This window comes from Dendroctonus ponderosae, unplaced genomic scaffold (genome assembly GCF_020466585.1).
Source record: "Dendroctonus ponderosae isolate FM_Combo_2020 unplaced genomic scaffold, Dpon_F_20191213v2 Dpon_F_20191213_7, whole genome shotgun sequence".
NCBI classification, from domain to species: domain Eukaryota; kingdom Metazoa; phylum Arthropoda; class Insecta; order Coleoptera; family Curculionidae; genus Dendroctonus; species Dendroctonus ponderosae.
The window spans coordinates 11,397,264-11,412,333 of record NW_026018916.1 but is presented as its reverse complement, the minus strand read 5'-3'; the positions used below and the strand labels follow the sequence as shown (position 1 = coordinate 11,412,333).

Sequence of the window (15,070 nt, the reverse complement as noted above, 5' to 3'; positions counted from 1 at the left end):
CAAAAAGTATGTTTTTGTACATTTTTCATAAAAAATAAGAGCGAAAATCAGTTAAATATTTTTTGAGAAAAATACGTATCAACATTCACTTGGCAAAGTTGCAGTTTGTATTTAGCATTTAAATTTGAACTGAAAAGCGTGACGTGCAGCAATATTTCCCTAATTCATGCACTAAAGAATGTTGTTGCCTAAGTTAACATTTAGTTCTTTCTCAATAGTCTTTTATGATCTATCCAGAGCAATGCAGCTAATTTGGAATCACCCTGTATATCAAGTGTGCCACAGAATATAAGTAAATTATTTATAAGTAAAATAATTAAACTATTTATTTTTGCTGTATGACATTTTGAAGGTGCAATAAGAAGCCACATCCAAGTATTTGCGTTCTGTTTTATACTGGGGACGCCCTGTATATTAGGTTCGATTATGTGTAGACGACACAGGACGTGCTCTACTACTTTCTTCTATACAGAACAGTCGAAGATTATGGTAACAGTAAAATTCTATGGGTTCAAACCTTCTACTTCTAATTAATATTTGCATTTTTTGAATGACATAAACAAGTTGCGATGTTTAGTTAAGCACTAAGAGGGTGCGATTAAGGTATCTTAAATTATTCAAGTTACATTTAGCGCTCTCCCCGTTCAGATTTTTCCGTCAAAAATCCCCAAAAATGAATTTTGAAGCAATTTATCAGTTTTTTGGCCCGTAACTTCTGTATTTTTTAAACAGATTATCAGAATATTTATTTAACTTCAAATTTTTTATAAATCGAAACTGCGCTCTCAATTCAATGGCTCACCCTGCTCCTGGGGTCCATTTTAATCGTTTAGGATGAATCTTGCGACTAATTAACATGCCTTTAATCGTTACATTTCGTCCAGTGAGAGTATTAAATGTATCTTTAAATTCTAAATTCATAAAAATGTTTGAAAACAAAGAATCTGTGCAAAATTGTCATAGTAGACCATTTTGTGAAAAATGGTCTACTATGACCATTTTTCACATATGAAAACCGTTTGAGTAGCTGTCATCTTTTCCTTTATCATTGTAAATTCTAAAGAAACTAATTTGCAATATTTAAAATAAAGTTTTGCGACTTAATAATTTTGACTCAAAACTGTATTCATTTGGAATTGAAAGGCATTCATTGTCGGGCTTGATTCAAGTTCTTATGAGTTGAATGCAGTGAAATGTTTTCAGTTATATTCTCAATTAGATATCGCTGTCGCCGTGTGTCTTTTGTAAAAAAGATGTCATTGGAAAGAGAACGGGTTAGGAGCAGATAACAAATTACCGTGAATCAAAAAATCGAAGAATAAAGAACCTGTTTTGTGTCTGTGGGAAACAACCCTGGTCTTTGAAGCCTTTTGATAAAAGGCATCGACAAAGGGTCGAATGCTTGCAAAAACTGTTACTGCATTAGGGGCAAAATTTGCACAAATGTTCTCAGAGTAAAGGGAGCCAAGATACGTGGGACATTGGGTTATGTACGGAACACGTGTGTGTGATCTAAAATCGACCCACAAATAATTTCGTTGGGATCTAGTGGCGAATTTGAAGATACATTTACTGAATCTCCTGGATGGAATGCACGAAGCTTGGCTTTTTGACAAGAAACCAGCACGATATAATTGTGTTTGAATTCACATGAAATTAATCAGATTCCAGCCGGGGCACCGCAAGAGGCAAAAGGGCAAAGTATTGAGCATACTGCACGCGGCCATCGACTGTTTTAACATTGCATGCGTCTTAATGTATTTAATATCCTTTTCCAATACATCCTGTACATTATGTGATAGATTTAACATTATCTCGTCGTCTCGATTTTAATATTGATGAGCTTGCTGTATTGGATTTGCACAGGTAAGTCACTGTTATACCTTCTTGCTCCCATCCACGTTCCCCTACGTACAAAGCTGTGGTGCAGGGAAGGACCGTTTATCAACAAATGATTTGACAACTTAAGAGTAACATTTTACTACAATTTGTTTTATCTTTTCCTTTTTTGTTTCCTGCTTTATTTTGGAATTTGGAGTTGTTACTCCTAAGGCTAATTCAGCAGGCAGATAAACGCGTCCACAAAATAAAACCTGGTCAATTTGGTATTTAGAATTTAGATGGTTTTGTAGAGTAAAATCACATCAGCTCTAGATTAATTAGTAGATTTACATGTGTCGTTATCAAGACAAGGTTTCGAATGACTTTTCCCGGCATGCTCACAGTATTACTTGAGAAGATTTTAATTAGATTGGCAGATTAGGCCCGACGAAAGACATGATTTTCCCAAAATTTTGATTGAAATTGTTCAGTTGGCTAAGTGGGCGTTATAGCTACTTATGGTATTACATCATTAACTTTTACTAACCCTACTGATTTGATTGCAATAAAATTAGTGTTACCATTGTTTGAGGTATCGTTCGTTTCTATGATGTAATACTGGCCAGTAGCAACTTATCTCTTTTGTAGATTACGATTATGACTATTACGGTTATGCGGATTACCGAGGCGGATACAGCGATCCTTATTACGATGACTATTACCGATACGAAGATTATTCATATTACGATTACCAGCAGCCCGCGTCAACAACATCAGCGACTGCTGCGTCGCAAGGGCGTGGTCGCGGCACCCAAGGCCGACCGCCCGCTCAGCCGGTGGGTGCCCAGTTTGGTCCAATTTACTTTGGTTAGGCTATAGTCAAAACGATCATGCCCCATCAAAAAATGTTTAAATCCATATTTTCAAATGATCGCTTGCCTTTTTTGCCTTTGCAAGCTCATGCCAATTGGATTTCCTGCATGTTTTCCGCAATGGAAAATATTGGAAATTCTTCACATGAGCTCTCACCATCAATGTGCTTTATGGTTTTGATGAGGCACTCGTTTTTTTTTATATTACCCACGACCAATCAGTAAGCGATTTGCAAAGGACTCTAAGTTGCATGGAATTACTTAAGTGGATTGGTGTGTTACTTGACAAAACTTCTGCTTAAAATCTACTTTATTCATTTCTTACTTTGTTACGCTCGAAAATTCGTATTTGCAATTAACCCCGCTGTCTAGTTTGAGGCTTTGACGTAATTCTACTAAATGTAAATCGAAATTTTAAATTGTTTAGTTACTCAGTCATTTTTGATTAACTAAGGGATTTATATGAGTAACCGTCTGATGGTTTAATCCCCTAAGAGTATCTAATACTCTGCCTTTTAAAGTTTCTAAAGGGTGGCGCTTTAGAAGGATTTTTAAAGGCTTTATTTGTCGAAAAAGCTTTAATTGGATCGCGTTTCAAAATGAGTTTCAACTATACAGGATGTTTCCTAAAAAGGTATACCTATTTATAATTCCATTAGTAAATTCAACCTAAAAAACTTTAAATATGATATAATAAAAAAAGTGAAACTGTAGTGCAAACTTAAAAAAACCTGTCGGGCCGCTATAGTAATTATTCACGGTTTTTCAAAGGTACGCTTACTGCTTAATGCAATTTTTAACTTCAATATAAATTTTCAAAGTTTGTTTAAAATGTTTTCTCTTATTTTAAATGGTACACTCTATACGTTTTTCATCGTAAATAAAATAATTTTCCAAAAAAAATTATAAAATAAAACAGACAGATAATTGCGATTGGTTTTGAAACGAAAAGCCGGTAAGCTGGCCGCCCTAAACATCAAAATTATAGTCTTCAAAAGGAAAGCAAATCTTTTATGCATGGATAAGGAAGAGAAATGTTTAGAATAATTAATTGATTCGTCTTTTCGTAGATTTACTTAATTATTCTGTGATTAGAATTATTACTGTTTTTAAATTTGTATTAATTAGTAAACGTAGTTACGTCATACATTAGCAAAGTGAATATTTACTGAAGCGGTCCTACAATTTTTAAAATTTTGTCTTGCAGTGTCATATTTTCCCACATTATCCCAGAAAAAAAGGTTTACGTTTTCCATATTAAGCTTTATTGAAACTTCGATCAGTTTTATCCATAACAATTAATGTCATAAATAGCGTCTTCCAATAAAAATCAATCAGACGTTTAATTTTTAACTTTCTTTGAGGCATCCTCATTAGTTGAGGCTATTTTAAAAATATGGTAAAAATAAAACTCTGTATGTCACCAAAAGAGTTTATGAAAAGAACTGATTCGCTCTTTCCTGAGAGAGGTAAAGTCTCGAGTAATGCGAAGTACCCTAAGCACTTAATTTCATAAAATTAAATTCGCTTTTTGAATGAGACAAAAATACATTTTTAGTTTTCTCTACTTTGCGCAACTTTGTCATTTTAGTAGTCTATGCTGAACAATTAAAACAAAACTGCTAACTAAATCCCCATTAACATTGCTTCAGTTCTCTTATCATTTTCGCTTAACGCACTAATTACCGTTTGTTACCTTTTGTTGTCAAGCTCCCAAACTAGTAGTTGCTTATTAAATCTATTTTATGTTATGTTTTCTTCGATGGTCAACTAACAGTTTATTGCTTAACTAAAAAATCTTTGCAAATCGCTGAAATTGATTATCTGAGAAGAAAACGGTTTTTGATTGTGGCGGTGTATCGACTAGCAATTGTGAACTAATCAAACTTACTGCATACGCAACGTGCGCATCTTATTCTATGTTACTAATTAGTCTAGCTGCTGTGGGTATCAGTACGTAACAAAAACTCGTGGCTGTAATGTGGAGTTAACTAATGAAACCATTCTGCGGACATGAGTTTGAAGCGTGCTTCCGCTCGTCATATGTCGGATGAAAGTGCATTTTGATGAAATAATTTCTGAGAATAATTGAGTATGAGAGGAAACTAGTGGTGAATGCAATTTGTCTAAAAGTTAACTAACATCACCGCAGCTTAGTCGAATACCGCCACCTTCAAATACCATCATATCTGAGTCAACCTCAAAATTTAACGCTGACGGCCGGGAAAAGTATTTATAACAAAATTGCAGCAAAACCTGCGTCCAATCAAGTTCTTAGTTAGATTCTGCATAGAAATGTAGCCTGCCAGCCAGCAGGTCACGAGCTGGCTCAGATATGATGTTGCTCTTAAGGCAGTTGTTATACTCGTTTTTATAATGAGTTAAACTGCAATCTCTTGTTGAGGTGTAGCACAGCCGCGGCAATAAATTTGCAGGGTTATCCAAAAACTGGGAGGAGCCACGCTGAACTACACTAACCCTACACCAATTCTAACATAACTGTGATATGTGCGATTGAAGCTACAAGTTTTGATCTCAATTTGCTGTTTTCTAAGCATTCAAATACAATGTTATTCAAAATTTTCAATGAGATCAAGAATTGAAGCCAAATGTGTATATTGTTTAATTTTTAGGTTGCTTCCAAGCGAGTGTCTAGACAGAGTGCAGCTTCATTTTGTGTTAATTTTTCGTTTACTTTAATTGGCAATTTTTTGATAATTTTTTTACAATTGACTACCCAAGTATGCACGATATTGAAGTGTGCAGTTTTTCAATAACCCTGAGTAAATTACACTTTATTGACTAATATGCGACCGTAATTGTGTCTGTTAATTTGTTGGGCCATGTTACTTGAGTTCCATGCTTTTTACTTGTTTTCCTTAATTCCGTTGCTATTTTGCTTCATTAATTGCTTTTAGCCCGCTTTGCTTATTGCTTTCGCTTTGCTTATATTTTTGGTTGATGGGAGGATTGAAACCGCTCCTCAACACATCGTGGCGTATTTCTATTTTTTTGCCTAGCTAAACATATATAATTCTTTATTATTTTGTTGTATTTGTAAAAACTATGAATTTTTTGGATAACCCTTTTATCAAATATTTTAGTCTTAGGTTAGGTTGGGACGACTCTAGTTTGTCTACTAGTCGAGTCGTCCTAGTTAATATTTGATTTTACAAATATTTTTTACACCCATCGTTAAAATGAGTTTGCGTTGTTAAGCCGTACGTTGACAATTCTATTAAATTCTTGATTGATTTTACTAGGAAATGGAAGACATTTGTTGCCGGGCAGACGGATATTTTCTTGAACGAAACACTACTCAGGTTTGTCCTTTATACCTTGATTTTCCTAGAATAAAATAATCCTTCTTGAACTTTGATTTGCGCAAAGTACCAACTATTATCAATGTAGTAAGTACAAAACGGTTTGCAATTTTTTTACTTAACATAGTAAGGAACTTATCAAATGTTAGAGTTGGGGCGTACAGAGAAAACAAGATTTGAAGATTTAAAGTATCTGAAATGTTTCTTGAACGAATTTCTTGTGCTTAGTACAAAATTATCTTAGAAACTTCAAAGTATTTTTTCGGGGTTATTTAATTCATAAAGTCATGGAAAATTTAAGTGCATTGAAAGTTGCTCATAGTAAGTACTTAGCATATATCAATTGGTCCCGATTTCCAACCTTCTCATAAACTACCAAGTCTATCTACAAAATTTACAGTTTGCTGGATATCGATGGTAATCTATAGAGATACCTTGCATCTAGATTAAACAGAGGCATCTAGTAAAGTTTGTTAAGCGTTTTGAATGGTAATTTTCTATGTGAAGATTAATGTATTGGTAACTCAACAACACACCTCCCGTTTATTATTTACTAATGTGGCCAAGTTGTTTCTTAACTAAAAAGTCATGTTTTATAAGTAATTACGTTTTCAAATTTGCTCGACTTGGAAGAATGCTTTTCATTTAAAATAAATTGTTTCCTGGCCACAGATTTAAAATTTTGAAGAACTTTTGGCTTCTTTAAGAATTAATACCCATTTCCTGATCCTTTTCACCCAACCAGTGTAATGGTGCAAAAATAAGAAAACATCCGGTTTAGTCGTATGGTTATTTAAAAGTTATTTGGGCAAATTTTGATGGGTGTACTATGATATTTAGATGTCTATTTACATTATTCCGATTACATAATGTGGAAACTTGACTATTTGCAATTCTCATTTTGCGAAACTAACGAATAACTGTATATATTGTCCAAAAAATATGGGAAATCTGTTGGAAACGGCATAAAATTTGTTTAAAAAATCTTCCAATGCGGCAAAGAAACTCCTGCTAAAGACATTTGTTATACAGCTTCCAAAACTTTTCCCACTATTTCTCGTAAAACGTAGGCTTGACAAAGGACAACAATTTATTCACTCAGTTTTTATTCAATCTATGCATTTGTATGTAATTAACTGTTCGAGCTCAAAACTGGAGAATAAAATTGTTTTTTTGGCCTAAAAAATGTTAAATCTACATCGTTGTGAGTTTTAAATATATATTTTTTGTTTAGGTTGGCCGTGGGCGTGGGGCGGTGGCACGTGGCCGGGGAGCCGGTGGGCCACCGGGCCGTGGGGCGGCACAGGGGGGCCGAGTGGGACGGGGCGCGGGCGCACCCCGTGGGGTGGCGCGCCCGGCCGCTCGTGGAGTGGCCCGAGGCAAGGGGGCAAGTTTACAAGGTATGTGTACTGTTTTACAATGTTTGAGTTGAAAACAATAATCAATCTTGGATTTTATTATTGAAAAAGAATGCTTGTAAAATACCACGCTCAGTGTATGTAGAATTATCACATCCGACCTGATCACCGTAGTTCGGAAACTATTAATATCAAAATTGCTGAGAATTTTGAAAAATAATGCATAAATAAAACTAACAACATTTTTTTTTTCTGAGTTAAAAATACCATACGGTTTTTGTTGCAGAGCTTGGTGCTATCAATTTTTCTTTATGCGTTACGGGTGTTAAAAATATAGTTAAATATCAAATATGTATGTATAAGAAATTGGGGAGACGGCAAGTTCAAGATAATGCACAGAAGATACGCATTAAAAAATGTTTAGAATGTGCGGAAGGGTTCCAAAATTTTTTTATGCGAGCAATTTTGGGTATCTTTTGTAAAATTGTTTTTGTCTTGTTAATTTATTAATAAATAAAGTTTTGTCTTATTATTATATACGCTTGATAAAACTCTAATAAACTACTTAAAAATTTCAATGTTCCGCACATTTACATATTAATTCCTCGTTAATGCAGATTTACATACATGGTGTTCAATAATAAACCTACAAACTCTTGCTGGTAGAGGTCATCAAGGCCAAAATTTTTGTTTGTGCGCATGAGCCCCCTTAAAGAAATTGTTTTTTTTAAGAGGCTGTCAAAGTTTGTTTATGGCCAAATTAGGCTTTTTTTGAATTAATTACAATTGATACAGTGTACATGATAATTGATACATATTTTTACAAGTGTGCTCATAAAACCATTGGGCAGGAGCTTTCGAGTCAAGGGGGGTCAAGTAGTACAAATTCAGTCTTTTGTTGTCTATGAAATTAGAAAAATTATCGTTATATCATTATAAACCCAGCGCAAGGGGGGGTCATGACCCCCATGATCCCCCCTGGATCCGCCTTTGCCGTTGGGTTAGTTTAGTGTGTACAAAAAGTAACAGTCGGTAGTTTTTTGAAATTTCCATAGGGTTGCAAATCAACAGTTCGAACAATTCTAAACTGCAATTAGTAATTTTCTTACTATCTAATAATTGATAATATAGATACAATTTGTCTCGAAAACAAATCTCATGCTCCTGGATAATTGATTCTATATCAATTATCCAGTTATCCTGTTTTGTCATGACCAAACACCATGCTCAGGAACTTAGCAACAAACTGAAAATTTGATTTAAATGTGTCACTCATTCATTTCAAGCGTCTCACATATAAAAATTATTTTTTACATGTTAACTTTATGTTTCGCAAAAACTTTGACTGAGACCCAAGAAAGATAAGAATATAATAATTTAAATGTAAAGTAGACGTTTGTCGGACTTCTGGAGCAACCCTCCAGGTACTATTTATAGGACTACTTCAGATCTCCAAAACTTTTTTTTATCTACGCTGTATATATGTAGCAGCATTATTGATTCGCTTTTTGGCAATCGTAAAAAGTTCGGAACACCTTTTGATCTGCACTAAACGACCTAAAAGCGTTTTGAAATTTTTTCCAACGTTGCAAGTTTAGTGGTGCACAGACAAATGGATTTACAGAAAAAACTCAATAATGCAACATTCGGAAATGATAAATCATAATCATAGGTCATATTAAAATCTACGCCTTTAGAAATAGATCGATTTAATTAAAATGAAGCAATTAGGTTCGTAGTGTTAGAACTGATCCAGATTATTGTATGTTACCTTTATTGCTATTAACGTAATCCCTTTATCCTTTTCCAGTGGCTTGTATGTCGGTTGGTTAGATCATTCCATCCCAGTCCCTACTCCTTGTTCAGTTTAGCTGTTTTTTCCCCACAGAAGTGATTTTTTTGTTGGAATGCAGCATGTATGTTTCCCATTATTTAAAAAAACCATGCAAATATGGTTTCACAACCAAACAAATCTATCTGCTTTTTTGATAAACCACCAGTCATACTGGACTGAATGAACAATGGCATTTTAGGTTCATAAATATTTACGCTTGCAATTCGTTTATATATAAACACCATGTTCAAAGTATTATTGGATTATCTACTGTGTTCAACGCAAGATTTTATTTAAAAAACTCTATACTAATATGCGAATATTTAGTTGATTTCGACAAGCATGCTTTAACATGAAAAATTGGATTATCCTTTAAAAATATGTTTCATTCAATATAAGATGCGTTTGATTATTATATTTTATCGACATGCGTTTTTAATTTTTTTATACAGGTCGTGTCTTTTAAAGTATCACTTACTTTGACTTTTACTATGACCCAATTGTTCAATATAAAAGGACCCGTATGAGATTGTTCATGTGCAATTCAACTTTCAGCGTTGTAAGACGTTGTCTCTGAAATATGTGGTATACAGGAGGTGCAATATAAAATGCCTATTAGTCATATTTGAGTTAATTTGGTTGGGCTATAGAACGGGCAAGATTTTATAAGGCTCAACCTGTATGAACGTCTAAGACTTTCGTTTTTTCAATTGTAAATTAATCGGAAAATTACCACAAAAAATTGAATATCCAACGGGGACAAGGGCACCTTTTAACTATTTATTTAAATAATTTTTATATATAACTTTCACAACTCGCAGATCTAAAAAAATTACTAAAAACCGACCAAGTTGAGAGCTAATGTTCAAGACTAGTTACAACAAAAAACGACCGATAGCACAAATGGGACATTCCATGATCAATAACAAAACATTTAAATTGAGCTTTGAGCTAGCAACAAATATACAGGCCAGTAGAAATTGAAAAGGAGATCATTAAAGTGTCAACTATTTGAATAATAGTGAACTTAAAATGTCAGTGTTATTCATTGTGAATCTCAAATGATTTATTGGTTGTGATTCCTATGAATTGTGATGTATACAGAGTGGCGGTTTTTCTACTTTATTAATTATTGTTATGGAGGAACGGCCTTTTTTATGGCAAGTTTCTTTAATATTTCGTCAAAACACCAACAGAAGCGATGCCTGTCTGTTAGATCTGGACGCACCAGTAGAACTCGTACAGCACTTGTACAACCTGCAAAATTAGCACTGATCTGAGCAGAGAACTTTAAAATAATGCGAAAAAAACTAGCACTCTCTATATGCACAAGTCATGTTGCTGTTTCCAAATATGCATATAAGTGAAAATATGTCTTAATAATTTTGTTAATTATTTCAGCAGGTAAACGGAAGTTTGATGGGGGTCACCAAAATCAAGGGGAGACAAAGCGACGCTTCCAGAGCGGCGGTGGGCAAGGGGGTTGGGGCGGCCAGCCTTTGGCACAACAGCCCCTAAACGGCGATCAATGGTACCAAGACTCGTACGGAGCATGGAGCTAAACGGTGCACGGCGCGTGCATGTGGCTGTTGAGTGAGAGCAAGTATGAATGCGAGTGGCTGGGCGCCGTTCAGCTACAGATTGGGCGAATATTATTGGCACGAGAAGGCAAGATATTTGTTCGGTCAGTTCAGTCACAGGAAACACTTCAGATATTTTGAATCAACAGTTTACCAAAACTGTATCCAAATATGTCTCTCTCTCGATCAGTCGACATCAAATTTTATAGGGATAATTTTAAAAACACACTAATTGATTATTTTTGAAATGTTTTTCCAAATGCCATGTCGACTATGTTGTTGCTAATTACTAGTTTTTATTCAATTTACAATCAAAATGTTAACTCAAGACTTCACAGCGTGTCAAATGTTCGCCCATACCGTTTTATGTCTCCGATACCAGGCCAAGTCGCGGTGTCCCCAAACTGCTATTACTAATAACAATTGTATTAATTTCTTGCGAAAATTGCCTTATCTGCATTTCGAATTGTGTTTTCAGAAATTTGTTATTTTGCGGTTCTAAATTTGTTATATACTATGGTTAATTACGTACTATTAAATTGTATGAGTTGATTTATGTTTTCTTTTGTGTATTTAAGCGCTCTCATGGGCATAGCGTTATGGTCCAAGTTGTTCTTGGCACTTGTTTTTATTACTTGATTTGCCATATTCGAACTCCATCAAGAAATTCAATGCCACTACTCAGTGTGCTTCAATATGTTCAAAAATATTTATAATTTGTCTCGTAAATTAAACATTGCTGTGTAAGAGAATCGAATAGACACTGTTAATTTATGCATAGTATATTTACATTTTGTATTTACTCAATTTCATTTCAATATCATGATAAAAAATTATCATTTTATTATCATAACAATTAGAGTAATCATTGCGAAATTTGTGTAATTATTTAGAAACTGATTTAAATATCTACATAATTTAACAGTGAACGGCTCTAACAAATTATTTAAATTATAGTGGGTTGAAGACACTGTATTTTCAAGATAGTACGAGTGTTTTTTTTATTGTGTATGATATAATTTTATATATTTTATCTTGGTGATGCATTTTTGCATTGTGATGATCGTATTTTAGCAGTAATTCTAAGATGTCCTGACATGTACTTCTGTTTCTCCCCACATTTCAACCACAAAATCCGCAAATATTTCGGATACCCCCTTCCGTAAATGCTTAGATAAATCCAGACGTGGCCCGGAATTTCAGATAGAACAGCTAAAACCTTCAGTAATTGCAATTCTAGTATATTTTAATCATGTTTACTTTGGTTTGTATTGTCCGTATATTATTGCTTTTATTACTTTTCGCCTGATATTCACAGACACCTGTGTTAGCGGTAAACTTTCATATTTAATTCTAATTAATAATTTTTTGTTTTAGTGTGACGTAGCTAATATTTACTATTTTTGCCTGATACAGGATATGACATAGTTACACTTTTTTTGCAATTTACTACAATCACAAAACCATACCACTGTGAGAAAGACATGGGCGATCGTATCGTGTGCTGCCCTGTATGTGTAGTTTCTTGGTAATATTAGTCAGATTCAACGGTGCACTGCATTGTTATTCAACTTGTATCAATAATTTTAACAAGATGACTGATGGTTTAATATGTCTCAATAAACAGTTGTATGTGTATTACAATTTCAATTTTAGTTTTATTACCTTTCGTAAACACTCCTGGAAAAATTATGTACTGTGCGTATTATTATTAAACTTACCATAGAGATTCAAGGAGTTCATTTTTGAACTATTCTGAAATAGATCCTTCTTTGATTTTTCAAAATTCCGTTTTGTATCGAAGATGCGGAAATTCTGCACAAATTGATTTCGAAAGTTATTTTATTATTATTTTAATATGAAAAGACAATTAATTTCGTTATGTGGCTGCAAGTGACTACATTCTTAGTTATAAATAAATGTATTAAAAATGTTTTTAGTCTCCAGTGCCTCGCAAATAGGTGAAAGAGCGTACTTTTTTCAGCTGCAGATTTAATATATATAAAAACATTTGAGAAATGAGTGTAAAAACTAGCATTATTGTACCGAAGCTAATGGGTACTTACGACAAAAAATAACGCAAGGTTTCTTAATGATTTCTTTTTGTGCAACTTATCTTCAGTTAAACATGGAAAAAAGAAGTTAAAGCGCCTGCTTCTTCAGTGATCAATGCCGCAGGAAGATATACTAAACACAGCGCTCGATGTATTATAAAGATGATATTTTAGGATGCGCTGTATATGTAATTTAACTCATATATATCTGATATCTGATTTTTAACTAGTGTTAAGTGTCATTTAATTTATCACATAACTTATTATTTTAACGCTCTATTACTTTTTCGCAAATACATTTAGACCGTTTATCGACATTTTACTGTAACATATTACCGAAAAATTAGGCCGATGAAATGTCTCAAAAATAGTAAGTTTAATTTATTTTTTGTGTTTATTACGTTCAGACCTAGTTGTGAGGGTAAACGTTTCTCTAATTCTGCAAATATCTGCGAAAATTGATCCTAAGTGATGTTTGCATCTTATTACTTCCCTATCAGTCTTCTAACGGACTATACCGAAGCCAATTTGTAAGTTTCTAAGTTACAGATTTGTTGAAAAATAGCGCAAAACGAATACCAAATTTCGTCACTGTGTTTGCAAAATTATGAACTTTCTGATAAGCCATGCTGGCGTAATTGACCATCATTAAACGGCCAATTTCTTCAGCGATTAAATTTTTCACTGTATATTTTAAGCTTTTTGAGATAAACGAAATTCTTGTTAATCGGAAAAGAATAAATAAATAGATAATTTTATGTAGTCATATGCCGATAAACTCTTGGTTTCCGAGATACAGGGTGTTGAAATTATAGTGATTATTTTGGTTTTCCGGTTCAAGTCTTGTATTTTTTGAGTATTTTTTCACATTTGGAAGGCAGGCTCGTTTTGCGATTGTACAGAGAGGTACATATTTTTTAAGGTGCGCCACAGAATTTTAGCAGCTTTTTTTTTAACCCACTTAGAGAAACCTTCTTGTCTCTTGTGCGTTCAACATATCTACCCCCTTTTTCAGTTATTTGATAAAATATTAATTTTTTGTTAGCAGTGTAGTTTGTTATTAAAAAGTTATTAACTATTAATTTTTATTTAATCAAAATACTTTCGTAGATTCGACACGCGGTATTTTCGAAACTACGGGTTGCAATCATAAAAATGTTTTCTGTATTTTCCTATCACATCTTATTCTAGCTGTTGAAACGTGAAGCATCTTATGAATGCTCATAGAGTAGAGACGGGATGGAACTGTGCTTATTATCATAGACTATTTACAAACAAATATCTGTTCTTGACATTTTTTAAAGCGATTCTTGATACATTGGTGGACTGGACTAAATTACTAGTTGTAAAGGGCTGTAAAGGGCTCACAAATTGTAAAACAAAGTGTGTAACGCCAGAGACTACTAATCTCTGGTAACGCATGCTGTTGCACAATAATTTTCTAATGTTTGGTAGTGTTTTATGTCCACTATTATTCAATTTATTAATACAAAACTATCGAAAAAAAAACAGATAGGACGCAGATAAGGGCTAGGGAGAAAAGAGATAAAAATTCTTTGGTATGTGGGCCACGCAATTCTGATCTCGGATACTGAAAATAACCTATGGTGCTTGGTGCATACCTTTAAAACAACGACATAAATTTACAATATGCAGATATCAACATCTAAGACCAAATCGCTCGTAGTAGCAAGGGATCCCAGACGATGCAAAATCGTAATTAACGAAGAAGCAATCGAAGAAGTTTCCAAGTTCGAATATCTGGGAATAGAAATATCCATCTGCGGAGATCTAAAAGAAAGTCTACGAAAGCAGGCTAATAAAGCAGCTTAGGTACCAGGATGTTCAAGGGGTGTTAGCTGGAGGGATAGAGATGTGAGGCTGGACGGCAAAATAGGGGTACATAAGTCATGTGTAAGGTCAATACTAACATATTCAATAGAAACGAGAGCTGAATCAGCAGAAGCCAAAATAATACTTACAACAACCGAAATGAAAACATTAAGATCAATTCCAAATCAAAATTAATTCCTGGGTTTCAGTCATTTATTGTCCCTATTTATCAATTAAAATACGTTTCGGTGTATTTTTCCACCATCATCAGTTTTTCTAAAATAACAGATAGTTATAAAAAATTTCATTAATTTAAAAAACAACCACAGTTCGTCAACAGCCTCATCATATCACACATTAAAATACATCACAATTGCAATACTTTAAAACATTCT

General features: G+C 33.9%; 1 protein-coding gene across 15 annotated transcripts in view; it reads left to right on the top strand.

Moving 5' to 3' along the window:
- LOC109543185 (heterogeneous nuclear ribonucleoprotein Q-like) overlaps nucleotides 1–12,438 on the top strand; it is a 60,672-nt gene extending 48,234 nt beyond the window's left edge. For 7 of the 15 annotated variants that reach the window (XM_048668601.1, XM_048668600.1, XM_048668597.1 and 4 more), the window contains 4 exons: nucleotides 2,470–2,657; nucleotides 5,957–6,016; nucleotides 7,251–7,416; nucleotides 10,610–12,438. In XM_048668601.1, the coding sequence (XP_048524558.1) occupies nucleotides 2,470–2,657; nucleotides 5,957–6,016; nucleotides 7,251–7,416; nucleotides 10,610–10,770 (575 nt within the window). In that variant the 3' untranslated portion in view covers nucleotides 10,771–12,438. Of the gene's footprint in view, nucleotides 1–2,469; nucleotides 2,658–5,956; nucleotides 6,017–7,250; nucleotides 7,417–9,184; nucleotides 9,291–10,609 lie in introns of those variants that run through there. The other 8 variants (XM_048668605.1, XM_048668604.1, XM_048668598.1 and 5 more) reach the window with 7 other exon arrangements.
- Nucleotides 12,439–15,070: the final 2,632 nt, after the last annotated feature.